Here is a 16,048-nt window from a genome sequence, read left to right on the forward strand (position 1 = left end):
CTAGGTTTTTTAGTAAACTCTGTCCAATGCCTGTCATGCTAAACTCCTAGGTCTGGTACATAAAACCAAAACAAAAAAAATAAGTATAACAATCTTCTGGAGGCAGACTCAAGTGCTTAAGGCTGAGAGGGGACATACTACATGCCTGAAAACCTTGAGTTATTTTTATTTAAATGGCTTTTACTATGGTTCAGTGGGAAACATGAATTAACAAGATCAGGTTGCAAAGCTCTGTGCAGGCTGGAATGATACCCTAAAACTGTTGGTGAACATTTAGTAACAATATAGATTTTGGTTTAAAAAATCAACTTTATTAAGTACAGGATGGGAAAATGAACTTTATTTGCTGCTAAAATGAAAACTTCATAGATGTTTTAGTTAACTGAGTCTTCAATGGAAGTTGCATTCCAGAACCATTCTGCAATGTTCAACAATTGACAGGAGTCCTGCTGTACTTGGTACTGGCCAGTCACATCTTGGGTATTGTGTTCAATGTCATATCCTCCTTAAAACTCAAGTATGTCTGGAGGTGAACAGCCAGGATAACAGTCAGGCAGTAGCTGAAGGAATTGGGAATGTTTAATAGGAAAAGAAAATTCTGGGTTTTTTGGTGAGAGCTATATTCGGATATCTGGGGAACTCATATAGAAAAGGAATTAGCTTTCTTCCTTGTAGGTCAGAAGGAAATAATTCCAAAGGGTGCTCTGGGTCTACATTCTACTTACTGAAAGCAGTTTTGAGCTCAGCATCAGTAAAATAGCTAGAGCTGTTCAAAATGGCCCGGCCTTCTTTGAGGATAGAAGACTACTTTGTCACTGGAAGCATGGAAGTGAAGGTTTGCCTGGTTAACCACTTGCTACGTTTATTATTTAGCAGATCCTTGGAAGATAGGAAGTAATAGCAATTAGGAAGTTAGGGGTAAAACAGGAGTAGGTTTCTGGGTGATTTAATATTCTAGATGGGCCCCAGAATGTTTTAAGTTTCTTTCATTCAGTTCAATTTTAGAAGGATTTAGTTGGTACCTATTGTATTAGTCCATTTTCACATTGACATACCTGAGACTGGGTAATTTATAAAGAAAAGGAGGTTTAATGGACTCACTGTTCCACATGGCTGGAGAGGCCTCACAATCATGGCAGAAGATGAAGGAAGAGTAAAGGGATTTCTTACATGCAGTGGGCAAGAAGAGGACCTGTGCAGGGGAACTCCTCTTTATACATCCATCAGATCTCATGAGACATATTCACTATCACGAGAACAGTACAGGAAAGACCCGCCCCCATGATCCAATTACCTCTCACTGTGTCCCGCCCACAACACACGGGAATTGTCAGAGCTACAGTTCAAAATGAGATTTGGGTGGGGACACAGCCAAACCATATCACCTATCAAATCCTTATTATCATTATTGTATAAGCAACAACCAAATCTTCTGGAAGCTAAACAAGCTGTCAGAACTCTCAAAGCCTTGGGAGGGGCTCAAGCAGTATGTTCAGCTGGTCTTATATTTTTACAAAATATGCAAAATTAAAATATTTTAGCTGCAATTTTTTAGGACTGCTAATTCTTCCCACTTTGACATTCCTTCTGCCACAATTCAGAATGACCACAGGCGTTATTAGGTTCTTGGGAATATAATAGTCAGATTTTTAACATTTGTAATTTACTGAGATTTCTCTACGTAGGTATTTATTTTTATATACACTATGTATTTGTAATTTTGTATTCTCCTGTTATAGAGGGTCCCTAGTTGTATAAGCTTCAGATCCCACAATACCTGGGTCTATTTCTGTGTGCCCCCTTAATTTATATCTATATATACACATATATATGTGTGTTTATGTATATATATGTATATATAACATTTGTATATATGCCATTATTCTAAATACCTCAAAGAGAAAGATGAATAAGCCATTGTCCTTTATATCAAGTTATGGACAATGTAATGGAGGAAGCTGAGGAGTTTTATTATGAATTCAACGATTTAGTTGAAGAAATCATTGAAACTAATATAAAATACAATATTTTTACAAGTTTACATGCATGGACATTTTTAATGTTGAATAAGAAATAATTAAACAACAATAAGAAAGTTAAGACCAACGGTGACTCTGAGCACTCAAATCCAAGATCATATTCTTGAATTATAATCTAATAAATGTGTATATTATTCCTATGGCAAAGGTAAAAAGGCTGTGTAATTGTGTACATCTTATTGGTTAGACAAGTAATGTATATATGAGGATGTCAATACACTTTTATATTTTAGTGATAAAACTGCCTTGACATCATAAGTAAGCTCATTTTGGTATCAAATCCGGTGAAGCTAGCTGACAAATTTTGAGGATCTTAACAGAAGAACTTTTCCCCTGTCATAAATCAGTAATAATAGGTTACCAAATACTATACTTTCAGACAATCTGGAGCTTTTTCAGTATCTTTGACAAACTTCTTAGTCTTGTGCATCTTTTTGACAAAGTTCAATTTTGTTCTTGTTTCCATCTTTTGGAAGGCAGAGATGTGGAGCATAATTATGTGCTGACATATCTAGCTTATTCGTGATGTTCTTTTTTTTTTTTTTAAGTCCTGTGTTTCTAAGCTAACACAGCCAAGAGGTGTGCCATGACTGATTTCCCTTGCACAGCAGCATCATTTCTACCATCAAGGGAAGTTCATGCTTCCTTAAACGTATGGAAGCTCTTTCAGGTACTTGGCTAGCTAGCAGGTGATCTTTTCATAAATGTTATGGAAAAGACTAGTTGAAGAGGAAGACATACTGTTCAGCTTGTTCAAACACAACTGTTGTGGGGAAAAAAAGCAGATCAAATCTAGTTCTCTTTATGTGTCTCTATTGTTAAGATTGATGTAGTAGAGAAATTGGGAATACAAATGTTCTGTAATAACATTGTTATAATCCCAGAATGAATTGTATATTTAAGCACATAGGCCTGTTTCTAACTCTCAAATAGGATTTGGTGATTCCATTTTTTTTTAATGTACCATTATATTTTCCCACTTATATTTAAAAATCAATTTCATTATTATACTTACATACAATGTTTCTAAATATTATTTTCCTCTGATTTGAATGTTAAATTTTTTTCAATAAATGTTTGCCATGCTAATACAACGTATCTGAAATTGACAAGTATTTGAATGATTTCTCTTGAACTTAAAAATAAGGAAAGAAAAACATACAGGTGTTATGGCATAGATATTGAAGTAGATAAATGGATAGATTTAGTTCTTGGGCCGGCACAGTTGCTCACACCTGTAATTTCAGCACTTTGGGAGGCTGAGGCAGGTGGATCAACTGAGTTCGGAAGTTTGAGACCAGCCTAACCAACATGGAGAAACCTCGTCTTTACTAAAAATACAAAATTAGCCGGGTGTGGTGGTGCATGCCTGTAATCCCAGCTACTGGGGAGGCTGAGGCAGGAGAATCGCTTGAACCCAGGAGGCGGAGGTTGCAGTAAGCCAAGATCATGCCATTGCACTCCAGCCTGGGCAATAAGAGCAAAACTCCATCTCAAATAAATAAATAAATAAATAAATAATAAAATAAAATAGATTTAGTTTTGACATACTTGTTTTAAGCATTATATATGTAATTAAACTTAATAGGAGGAGAATACAATAAACATTTATTTCCTTCATTCAGAAGATTTCCTGGGAAACAGTGAGATGCAGTTATGACAAATATATGTGTGCATTACATATTACTTCTAGAAAAGGAAGGAAAACTTTCATTGAGAGCCTTCCTATGTGCTAAGGATTCTGTTAGGCACTTTATAAGCATTTAACTTAATTTTCTTACATTATTTACCTGCATTATCCTTTTATGTAGGACAGGGATAATTAGTTCCATTTTGGAGACATTGTTTTGGGCCACACTGCAATTGACAGCCAATATTTGGAATGGGTTAAGGGGGTTTTTTCATAGCTCCATTTTGTCAGTGAAAGGGCTTCTGCTGCAAAATGACAGGATCCAACGATGAATAAGATGAGATCATGTAGGTGGAGATGGCTACAAATAGCTCTGGCACGTTAGCACTCAGTAAATGCTAGTCAGTTTTGAATCATGGTTCCAGTTCTCACATGGCTGTCTCACAGTCTAAGGAAACCAGAGGTAGCCATAGGTACAATGCAGAATGAAATGTCAGGAGAACAGCACAGATAGATTTAAAGAAAGATCCATGGAGATTAAAGTTTGGCCTTTAGTTCTCTTATTTGAGAAAGTATATTATTGGAACTTTAAACAATTTTGAATAATGTAACACCCCCGGCCTTGCCCCCGAAAACCCTTAGGTGTCAGATAGAAAAACGTATTGAAGACACTTTTTATATACTTTTCAGAAAGTATTCAATCTAAGCATGATTATTCTTTTAACATTAAAAATTCAATTTACTGATTGCAAATTAAAAGCCTATATGAAACATAAAACTTCCAGTCATTGATGTTAATAAAAACCGTATTTTTTTCATAGCTTGTGAGATTTAGCTTAGGGCTGGTATAATCTTACAAAGTTACTTTACTTTTACTCTAGTGGAGTTAATAAGATATATCCATAAACCTTCATGTGAAAAATAAATGCATATTCAGTATGAAATGTGTGAAAACTCAGACAGAGCCCCAGTTCAGTGTACTCTGTTCCTCCTGACACCAAGAGGTTATATTTCAAATAGGACGACTAAAGGTTTTAACATCTAGTAGTATGAAGCAGGTACAGGAAAGAGTGAATGACATGCCAAGCCAGCAGTGACACACACAACCCCAAGGTGGCATGTGACATACCTTTACTTCATTTACAGACATGGCATATGTCAGAGTGCTTGGCTCTACCGCACAGTTGGTTTGAGCAATTTCCATTCCATTATGTTTTCTTACAGCTTCTGTTTTATGCCCCCTCCAGCTTATTCAAGTGTTTAACTTTCAAATTACTTGCTTGTCTTTATCATTCATTTTTGGATTAGAGAAACGTATTATAGCTGTTGGACATGTTTACCATATTAAAAATAATAACAAAGAAAACAAAAATGATAACCACCCCTCCCCCCCAACATACTCAAGGCTTTAAAGGTTATATTGAAATCACAGGCTATTCCAAGAAATCACCTTAATCCAGTGTGATTGACCAACTTTTCCTATCCAGCTTGAGGACATTGAGAATACATTTGTGTGTGTGTGAGTGTAACTTTTTAAATATTGGGACAAAATGGACTGATAGAAGCAAGTTCTAACAGTTATTTCTTTGCTTGAACATTTTGTTGGTTCTTTGAGCCTCTCACAGGTTGCATCATAGTCTGTGTGGATAGATGAAGAATCATGTAGTAAGGACCAAGGAAATGGTGACAAATAACAGAAAGTAGTGTTGGTTATATTTATATAATGCTGACTATTCCATGCTTTGCATTTGCAGGTATGATTTTCTTTAAAGTCATTTGTATAAGAAGCAGAGACTTACAATCTGCCATTCTAAAATTTGAATTGCTTTTCTAGAAATTAAGTAGAGGGGCTCTGTGTTATCTCTGTAGTGTCTCATCATGTGACACACATCATATTCTCATAATGGCTAGCTGGGATCCAAATGCCAACGTGTTTGTTTCTCTATGGTTTTTGCTGTAAAATCAAAGTGAAAGACTATTGATTATATTGCTGTTTTCCCAATAGTTTATTGTCATACTTATAAGAAATGTGTTTCACTTATAAGAAATGTAAAGAAGAAAAGTATATTAATAGCTAATGTGTGCTGTGACTACAGGAAACTCAGGAATTCAAATTTGCCATTGATGTTTTTGCATTTTACCTCCTATCCATTTCTTTCAAGGGAGGGACAGGGGGCAGGTGTAGCAGTAAACCAATAAAGTCTTATTAGATTATTGACATATTAGATAATTCATTTAAAAATAGAAAGTCAACATTCCCTTTTGTAATTAGGGAAAAAGGCAACTAGGATTGAAATTTCATTTATAAGTTTGAAATCTGCAATTGTTTGATTTTATTTGCAAATGATTATGAGGTTGAACAGCACACACTGTACTCGACTCTCTGTTGTGAATTCCCATATGATCAGCATAGATAATGGAATATTTCATTTTCTACTTAAAAATCATTTCCAAAATGTTTGTAAATATTTGTTTCTCAGGGATCCATTTATCTTCTTCAGTTCCAAAAAACCTTTGTGGGCTTACAGAAAAAGATGATAAATGAGCCCAAGGAGCCTGGGTTTAAATTGTCCCACTACAGGTTTTACTATTATTTGGTAGACATGCAAAATCTGTGAATGCATTAATATTAACTGATTAGGTTCTGGATTTTTTTTAAGGCCAGAATTCTGAAATGAGAATAAATCAGTCATGAAGCTATTTGGGCTTTTATTTATCCATAGTTAGATGCATATGAAAATTCAATATAACAAGAAAGAAAAATAGCTGGAAGACATTCCTTTTCAAAGGAATGGCCTGGACTTCAGCTGCCTAATTCCCATTCAGTTCTGAGGGCCTGAGTAATGTGGTCTGTAATTGTATACAAACCTTATAACAAAGAAAGCGACAACAAAACCCATCTGCTCTTAGGTATCCTTGTGCACAATACAAGGTATAACCTGGAATGAACCATAGGGTATTTTGATTAATTGAGCTTAACTGATGGGTATCCAGAAACTGTTTTACTAAAACCTTTGTTGAAATTCTCAGTGAAGAGTTTACATTCACTTTTAGGTCAACGTAATGAAACTTAAGATGATTTAAGACCTTCTAGAAACTCTGCATCATGATTCTAAATCATAAAGTTCATCGCATACATTGTGTAACTCCAGAGATGAAGATATGGGAGATGTAGATGTATTTGATGTGTACTGACCCCCCCATTTCTTACAAAAGCAATATAAACAAAAAATACATCTAACTACCATGATACATCACTTGTTTTTCTTTTTCTATATTTTTATGTAATATGCATGTAATCATAGTATAGATATAATTTCATTGTGATTATAACTGGAAATATTTTTCATCTTTCTACATGGCCTTCTTGACTTTCATTTTGTATTTCTGCTCTGTAGTCTCTCAGTTGATTTGTTATAATTCATTTAAACGTTATATTATAAGGCACTTTAATAGCTTCCAATTTTTGTAACTAACACTGAAATGACTCAATTAGTGCAATAGTTTTTTTACTTTTTTAAGGTTTTCTTGAAGAGTAAATTTCAAACAGTAAGATTAGTGGATTAAATGATATATACTTTTTAAGGGGTGATGGTGCAGGAGGAAAGGATAAAGAAAAAAATTATAAATTTGGCATTAGACTTCTAGAGTTCCTACCTCATTAGAAATTCTAGAATATCAAGGTACATTTTGAGCAGGAAATGATATCATCAAACAATAATTTGCCCAGAGGCTAAAGGCAGCCACCTTCGGAGAGTGTTAAAGCAATCCAGGTGTGCAGAAATTATTTCCTTGGCCGCAGGTGGGTTTTGAAAAGGAAAGGAACATGGCAATCTACTCCACATTGAGCACCTCTCCTGGGTGCTCTAAGGTTAAATAAGAGACAGAAAATTCTACTCTAAAGGTTATGAAATGCTTGATTAGTGAAAATATTCATAGAATAAATAATCAGATAAATAAAAAGATAGAGTAGTGTAGATTGAATCAGATAGGAAGACTGCATAGGCTGAATCTTAGGCTGAAAGATGAAGAAAATGAGAGGTTATTGGTAGGAAGAATGCAAAGATGTCTTTCTGAGGACAGGGAGAGAGCAAAGAAGAAAACTTGGTAGGCAATTGTAATTTTGGTGGGGGACACTGAGGAAATGAATAAGGTGTCACCTTAATGGACATTTTAGCATATTAGTATACTCTTTACTTATTCATTGGTTCATCTATTTATTGGTGACTTTTGGAGGATACAAAAGTGTCATACCTTCCCTGATGTAAAGATTATCATATTCCATCTTAGTTCACGGTTGAACTATATAGTCCTCCTTCAGTATCTGTGGAGAATCGGTTTCAGGACCCCTAGCAGATACTAGATTCCAGATAGAAAATGACATAGTAATGGGCTGGGCGTGGTGGCTCATGCCTGTAATCCTAGCAACTTGGGAAGCTGAGGTGGGTGGATCACTTGAGATCAAGAGTTTGAGACCAGCCTGGCCAACATGGTGAAACCCCATCTCTACTAAAAATACGAAAATTAGTCGGGTGTGGTGGCACATGCTTGTAATCCCAGCTACTGGGGAGGCTGAGGCAGGAGAATCGCTTGAACCTGGGAGACAGAGGTTGCAGTGAGCTGAGATCACACGATTGCACTCCAGCCTGGGCCACAGAGTAAATCTCTGTCTCAAAAAATAGAAATGGAATGGAATGGAATGGAATGGAATAGAGTAGAATAATGACGTAGTATTTGCATATAATTTATGCAATCCTCCTGTATACTTTAAATCATTTCTATCTTACTTATGGTACCTAATACAATGTAAATACTATGTAAATAGTTGCTATACTATATTTTAAAATTACTGTTCTCTTTTATAGTTGCATTATTGTGTGTGTGTGTGTGTGTGTGTGTGTGTGTGTGTATGTAAATATTTCCAATCCATGATTGATTGAATTCTGGGATGTGGAAACCTCAGATAAGGAGGGCTGACTGTACATCAAATTTAACTAGAATTTTTAGGTGCAAATTCAACTTTGTACTTACATAAAAGATCCTGACTCAGAATCCTTTCATTGGAATCAGAATTGCCATGGGATACATTAACTGGTTCTCCTGATTTGCTTGAGCAGATGAGAATAAGACTCAGAATTTTGCTTTCTGGTTATCCTCCTTTTAATGACTAAATTTGGTTTACAGATAATATTGCTGATTAAAAGTGTAAATGATGAAATCTGGGCTATTCATAGGGAAGAAATAATTCTTTATTCTCTGAACCAAATATATTTTTTTAAATATTCAAATTCATTGCTGTGAAAAAGATGGGAGGTCATTTTTCCCTTTGGAAAAAAGTCTCAATTTTATATTAAAAGCAAAACTTTTGATATTTAATCAATGGAGAAATGATTTAACTAAAAAGATGGGCATTCTTCTAGGGTCTGGCAGTAGCATCAGCATCCCCTCAAAGCTCGTTAGAAATGCACATTACTGAACTACATTCCAGACTTGGAGCCAGAATCTTGAGAGGGGCACCCAGGATTCAGGGTTTTAAGATGCCCTGCAAATGGTTGCATGCCAAAATGAGAAAGCCACTAATTTAGAATGAGTTTTTTAAGCTGAGCTTAATTATGGCCAATGGATGCATCATTTCCTAAACTTCATGCATCTTACGTTTGGAACTAAGCCTTGGTTACAAAATAGATAGTGTTGTGTTGATTTTGCACATTGTTGGGTGGTTTAAATGTTTCTTTATGAAAATGACATTTTAACTTTGAAACCATAGTAGAAACTTAGTTTGACAAGTTTTAAATACCTAATTAAAATATCCCTGTTCTTTCATTATATGCTCTAAACTGTTTATTAAATACACAATAACAATATCAATTATAATTTATATGATTACTAGGACATAGTTTTTCTTAACATTCTTCAGTGAATTTTGTTTAAAGTAATAGCATTTATATTAATACACTAGCCCACATTAATTCAGTATTAATGAAGAACATGATTTTAATTGGAAAAGAGTCCAGAACATCCTCCTTTTTTACATTGTTTTTTCAGTTCTTTTGGCATGACTAAAAAACATCCAGAAGCTCCCATTTTACCATTTTTTTTTTACCTGTCTTTGACCCTTTTATTATCTGGATCTGCTGGTATGCTTGAGCAGATGAGAATAAGACTCAGAATTTTGCTTTCTGGTTATCCTTTCTCAGATGTCTCCATAAATATTGCCATGAGAAGCAGAGCCCAAATTGTGGTTCAGATTTTTGTCCTGCATTGTTGTAAAGTGGCTTTTTGCTTACTGAAAAATGTTAACATTTAACATTTAAACCTTATCTGTATGCCTGCCTGCCTGCCTGACTACCTGCCTGCTTGATTACCAGCTAACCTACCTACCTACCTATTCATCTATACCAGTCAGTTACAGTGAGAGCAACTCATACAGATTATTTCACTGTGGAGCACAACATTAGCATATCAATATGTAAAAATAAGATAAATGTGTTGTATAGGCTTTGAGCTAAATACACAGCTTGAAAACATACTACCTAGAGAATTAAAGTGATATTAGTTGGGTTTGTGGTTTGAGTCATCTTACTGTCTAAGCAAAAACATAAACCTTCCAACATTATGATTAATAATCTTTTACCTTCCTAACTTTCACCTTTTTCACACTACTTTCTTGGGTATCAGAAGTCTCCTTCCTAGAGACTTCCCTAATGCTTCTGAAGGGACCCCCCCCACCCCATACTCTCATACTGCACTGTGCTTGGGTCTCCCTGGCACTCAATTCACTCTGTGTTCTGTTCAGATGTCCCCCTAGTAGAGAGTCCTTTCCTGGTCACCCCATATAGGATAATGCCTCCTTTTGTGTGACTGGTTATCACCATATTCTGATCATTTTTTCAAAGCACTTACCATCAACTGAAATAAGAACACTACACAGGCAGGGATTTTTGTTGTTGTTGTTGTTAGATGTTTTAAACAACCTATGCCCAGGAATCCAGGTAGTCCCTGACACCAAAAAACTATGTAGGTTTAATTTTCTTTTCTCCTTTTCTGGAGTGTAAATTCCTTTAGAACTGTGACTCTTTTATTTTTTGGCTACATCTCCAGAACTGAGTACAGTGCTAGGCAATAGTAGCTAATTAGCAATAGTTAGTGGATAGTTAAATATATAACTGGATAGAAGCGGAACTATATTTTAGTGGGTTAATGCATTTATACTACTTATTTGCTTCTTATCCATCTTCATATTAAAGTTTAGCATTAGAACTCCTATGTTAGCAGTCTTCACATTGCCCTTTAGTGTTTACTTAAAATTTTTTTTAAAGGACCGGAGTTTTATTCTAAGTGCTAAATTATGAAAAGTTGTTTGTTTTCAGTTTCTAGCAAGAATTTCACTTGCACTTGTAGTATGTTTTAAAACATCAATAAACTGTGGCTTAATTATACAGGTATCATAAAGAGTTGGATTGTGGCTGTATTCTAATGAATATGACCACCCACTTCCTGGATCACTGTTGTCCAGATGTGGTACTCTAAGCAAGCAAATTAAAAAAAGTAAACCTCAGTGGAGAGCACTCATGATAGGCTAGTTAAGGAGGCTGCAAACCACTTAAGGATGCTAACATTTTTACACGAAGAAATGTGATTAAGATATGTTAAACGGAAATCTATACAAACCAGTGAAATTGTTAAAATATTCAAATATGCCGTATTGTAACAAGAAAACACTGCAATGCACTGAAATCAGCAGTAGAACAGCTGTGTTTTAAAGGACAGTACTTTGAATGTCACTTGACAATTTGCTTTCAATTAGAAGTAATTTACAGGAAGATGCCCACAAGCTAATCTTTACAGGATAATTAAGTTCCATTTTCTTTACTTTTAATTAAAAAGCAGAAAAGATTTAGCTGATCCATAAAAAATGTTCTGTTTAAACATTCATCAGACTTCACACTCTTTTTTTGTTATTTGTTGTAGCAGATGTTATCAAAAGTGCAGTCTGCTCTGTTTTAAACCCTGAGTATTTGGAAAGTGAAACATGAGTGGCAGTAGGCATGTATTGGTGAGGTATGATCATTGAACATCTGTATGTTCAAAGAGGATAAAACAGATAACTACTCTTCCATTCCTTAATTGTGTTCTGTCTGATGCATTTAATTTTAGTACAAAACCACACACAGTAAAATGAGAAGCAACGCAATTTTGAGTTTTGAACATTGTATGTAGTAGGATGACTTTTTATCACGAGGTCAGGAGATCGAGACCATCTTGGCTAACATGGTGAAACCCTGTCTCTACTAAAAATACAAAAAATTAGCCCGGCATGGTGGCACACACCTGTGGTGCCAGCTACTCGGGAGGCTGAGGCAAAAGAATGGCATGAACCTGGGTGGCGGAGCTTGAAGTGAGCCGAGATAGCGCCACTGCACTCCAGCCTGGGCGAGAGAGCAAGACTCCGTCTCAAAAGAAAAGCACACACACACACACACACACACACACACACACACACACACACAAAAACAGCAGCAGCAAAAAATCAAATGTTGTAAAGTTTCTGTATTTTCAGATGTAGCATGCTATTTTATTGCAATTTTCATAATATAAAAATTGACACTGTATTTTAACATGATAATTTATTCACTGAAAATATGAACAATTCAAAGTGTTGAACTTCTTTCTCTGTATTAACAGTTTATTGCATTCCTGCTATGCTTTTATTTGGCAAAATAAAATATATCGCTAAGGATGTTTGAAGTTTTGGTTTTAGAAGTCATTATTGACAAGCTATTTTTTTTTCTAACTGGTAAGAACTGTCATTTTTCATTCTTATTCTCCTGTCATACTATGCTAAGGAGTTTTGCACTGAAAATTCTTCAGACACAAATTCTTTAATCCTTTCTTATGGTATCTTTTTTTTCTGGCTAATTGATGTGTTCATGTTGGGTAATAGTTTTGTTCTTTTAAATTCTAGAAAATTTCCTACTTGAAAACTTGAAAGAAGTTGGGCCATTATTGAGCTATGTACCTTAACATTTTACAGTAATAATTCCATTTACTGTGCCTTTTAGCAAACAAGCATGCTTTTCAATTTTATGATCAGAGAATACCTAAAATTTTAAGATGCTGTTAATATTATCTATTTTTACTTGCTTTTGTTTTCTTATTTAATTTCCCTCTGTTGGATGGAAAAGAAGAAATGACAAGAGATTGCTCACAAGCCCATTCATGTATTTGCTTTTACCATTTATATTTGTATATGTAGGGAATATGTCCAAAGGCATTTTGACCAATATAGTTTAGGTGATTCCTAAATAAAAAAAAAACTACAGTTTGTGTTGCAGCATATATTATGAATTTCAGGTATGAACTTAATTATAATAATCACAATGCATTCATTTAAATGGAATATGTGTTTGAACATGTAGATGTCATCAGATTTTGTAATGAACTGGTGAAAATGTATGCTTCTTGTACTGAAAGTATAACACCGGGAAAAGATTAAGCATGCCCCGTCTCTCTCCTTCCCTCTTTTCTCTCCTGTAATCAACACCTGGTTTGATTACATCTTTTTGAACTATAAAAGCTATAGAATTATAACTCCTTACATGGAAGTTTTTTTGAAAGGGAATTGTAACAAACACAGTGGTTAAACTTTCCACTTTCAGAATTCCTTCTTTTCTTGTCATCCTGTAATTCAAACTTTCTTTAGTAAAGGATAAAGCAGTTTTGTTATTGTTCGAGAGAGTAGAGTGATTTCCCTTTGGCACTTGGTTTTCAAGTTCATGACTGCTTTAGAAGGCCAAGACAGGTTTCTATGTATTTGTGGTGCTTGGGGAAGTTGTCAGCTGATGTTTCCATCATCCATGGCACCTAACACATTGGCTTGTACATAGTTGGTCCTAATTAAATATTAATAAATGGCTGACTGGCAATCAATAAAAGTTATACACAGCTCTATTTGATTCATTACACATAGTCAGTGGATTCTTTCCCATTTATTGCTTTTTATTTTGTAAGATCAAAAGGATCTGTAATCTGAGACACTGTAAACAGTTGTGTTGCTTTTCATCTTCAGGCCTGCACTTCCTATAAAGCCAGATGCTGTGAATATTGACCCTTTTCACAGCTATGCTTAGAAACTGATATATATACAGTTTGCATGTGCAGAAATAACTTTCTACTTCAAAAGACAGCAAAGAAGTGCCTTTCTGGTCCATATTTAGTTTGTTTTGTTTTCTTTGTAGTTGTTGAGGCTTACCCCTTCCCCCCACCGTTGATGACTATAATGTTTTTAGCATTTATTTCTTTACCCAATCCATTTCTATTTCTTGCCTGCCTTTTCGAGAAGTGGCACCACTCACTGATTTGCCTGTTTTCCTCCTCTTACTGCTTCATCCTGCTTGTAATTTTGCCTCCCTCAAGTCTACCAGGCTGATCTTCTAAAAACAATTAACAGCATGTCATTGCCATTGCTGAAAGTCTGCTATAGCTCTTTATTACCTACTTTATCAAGTCCAATTTGTCTACCCTGTTTTAGGACTTCCCATAATTTGCAATACTTTACTTTTTGCAAACTATTTCTCCTACTGTCAAGCCCCTGGCTTCTGTTCCGGTGAAGTCGTACTGCTCCTTGGAGACCCCATCTCCCAGCACACACACATGAGTCCCTGCCTCTTGCCTTTGTTCATATGATGCCCCTGTCTTTTCTCCTTCATCCTATAAATCTTTCTGAGTGAAAAGGTCCAGTGGAAGTTCCACATCCTTCAAGAGGCTTTTCAGTATTCTCCTAATCCTCAGCAATTATTCCTTTTTATACTTCTATTTCAGTAATAGTGTCAGACAGTTTGACACATTTTCTGTATTTTTTGTACATATATATTAGCTTTTTCTCCCTATGAAGAATGTAGGCATTTTAAGGACACATATGTACACACAAAGAGTTCTTATGCCTTTTTGCTTTTATGTAAACCTTACATCTCATAGCAATGTGGTAAGCAGATGGTAAGCATTTACTTTAGGTCTTATTTGATTTATAAAATCAGACTACAAATTTAAAAACCATAACTAGCTACAGAGATGAATTGGGAGACATTATTGAATATTTTGTCATATATTTATAACAACCTTTTTTTTCAAAGTCAGTTGGTTTATGTTTCTTCTAGAAAATTTTTTGCCACTTAGAAAAAAATGTATATTCCCTTAAAAAACAATTACCAGTAACCTAAAGATAAATAGAGATAAACCATCAGTTTTTAAGGGCTATCATTTTCACTTTCAATAACTGACTTTGGAAGTGAACACGTTAGTAAAAGGAAGGACGTGTAAGTCATCCATCTCCTTAACCATAGAATGATGGTGCCACCCCTGCCACTGCCTGTTACTGGGTTCATCAGAGCCTTTACATATTTATAATTACCCTTCCATAAATAGTTTGCAACTTGACCATAGCATTTTGCCACTCTATTAGAATGAGGCACAAGGTCCAAGTTAAAAGCAAAATCCTTAATGAATTTAACAAAATTAAGCAAAGAGCTTTAGGTTATAGGAGCAGAGTTAATGGATTCAGCTGTTCTTTACTTTCACTTCAACCAACAAATTCTGCATTCATTTTCCAGATGTGAACCTTGTTAAATTAAAATGGAGTAAAATTAATTTTGTGAAGCTGTTATATCACCCCTGGAGATAATTGGAGATAACCTAGTGTGTCATAAAACTGGAGCTAGAAAATCAGCATTTACAGGGTTGGTTTCAGTAACTATATTACAAAGGGATTCCAAGATTCATTTTTTTTTTCCGAGATGGAGTCTTGCTCTGTCGCCCAGGCTGGAGTGCCGTGGCACAATCTCAGCTCACCATGCCTGGCCCCAAGGTTTATTTTTAATGCATATTTCTGAACTTTTGCTAGGATTCTTTCATGTGACTTAGTTGTCACTAGAGCTGAATTGTGATGCAGTCCTAGAATGCAGAGGTGGCCAATCCCAGAATCAGAGACAATGATGGCAGTGCTAATAAAACTGTGGTCAGTGCACGGACCAAAGCTATTAACATGACTTTGAAGCTGGTTAGCAAAGCAGAATGGTGGGATTTGCCTCAGACCCACTGACACAGAATCTTTGTGTGTGGATCCTGGGATGCTGTGGAGTAAGTAACAGGCTCTCCAGGTGAGCCATATATATGCTGAAGATTAAGAGCTACTTGTCGGCCGGGCGGTGGCTCACTCCTGTAATCCCAGCAGTTTGGGAGGCTGAGGCGGGTGGATCATGATGTCAAGAGATCGAGACCATCCTGGCCAACATGGTGAAACCCCATCTCTACTAAAAATACAAAAATTAGCTGGGTGTGGTGGTGCGTGCCTGTAGTCCCAGCTACTTCGGAGGCTGAGGCA

General features: G+C 35.6%; 1 protein-coding gene across 5 annotated transcripts in view; it reads left to right on the forward strand.

Annotated features, from left to right (window-relative positions):
* ZFPM2 (zinc finger protein, FOG family member 2) overlaps positions 1-16,048 on the forward strand; it is a 486,710-nt gene that overhangs the window by 24,372 nt on the left and 446,290 nt on the right. The window contains exon 1 of one of the 5 annotated variants that reach the window (XM_054497588.2): positions 15,644-15,804. The exons of 3 other annotated variants lie outside the window; for them this stretch is intronic. In XM_054497588.2, coding sequence (XP_054353563.1) covers positions 15,795-15,804 — 10 coding nt within the window. In that variant the 5' untranslated portion in view covers positions 15,644-15,794. Of the gene's footprint in view, positions 1-15,643; positions 15,825-16,048 lie in introns of those variants that run through there. One more of the 5 variants, XM_054497591.2, reaches the window with a different exon arrangement.

Source organism: Pongo pygmaeus, chromosome 7 (genome assembly GCF_028885625.2).
Source record: "Pongo pygmaeus isolate AG05252 chromosome 7, NHGRI_mPonPyg2-v2.0_pri, whole genome shotgun sequence".
Classification (NCBI taxonomy): domain Eukaryota; kingdom Metazoa; phylum Chordata; class Mammalia; order Primates; family Hominidae; genus Pongo; species Pongo pygmaeus.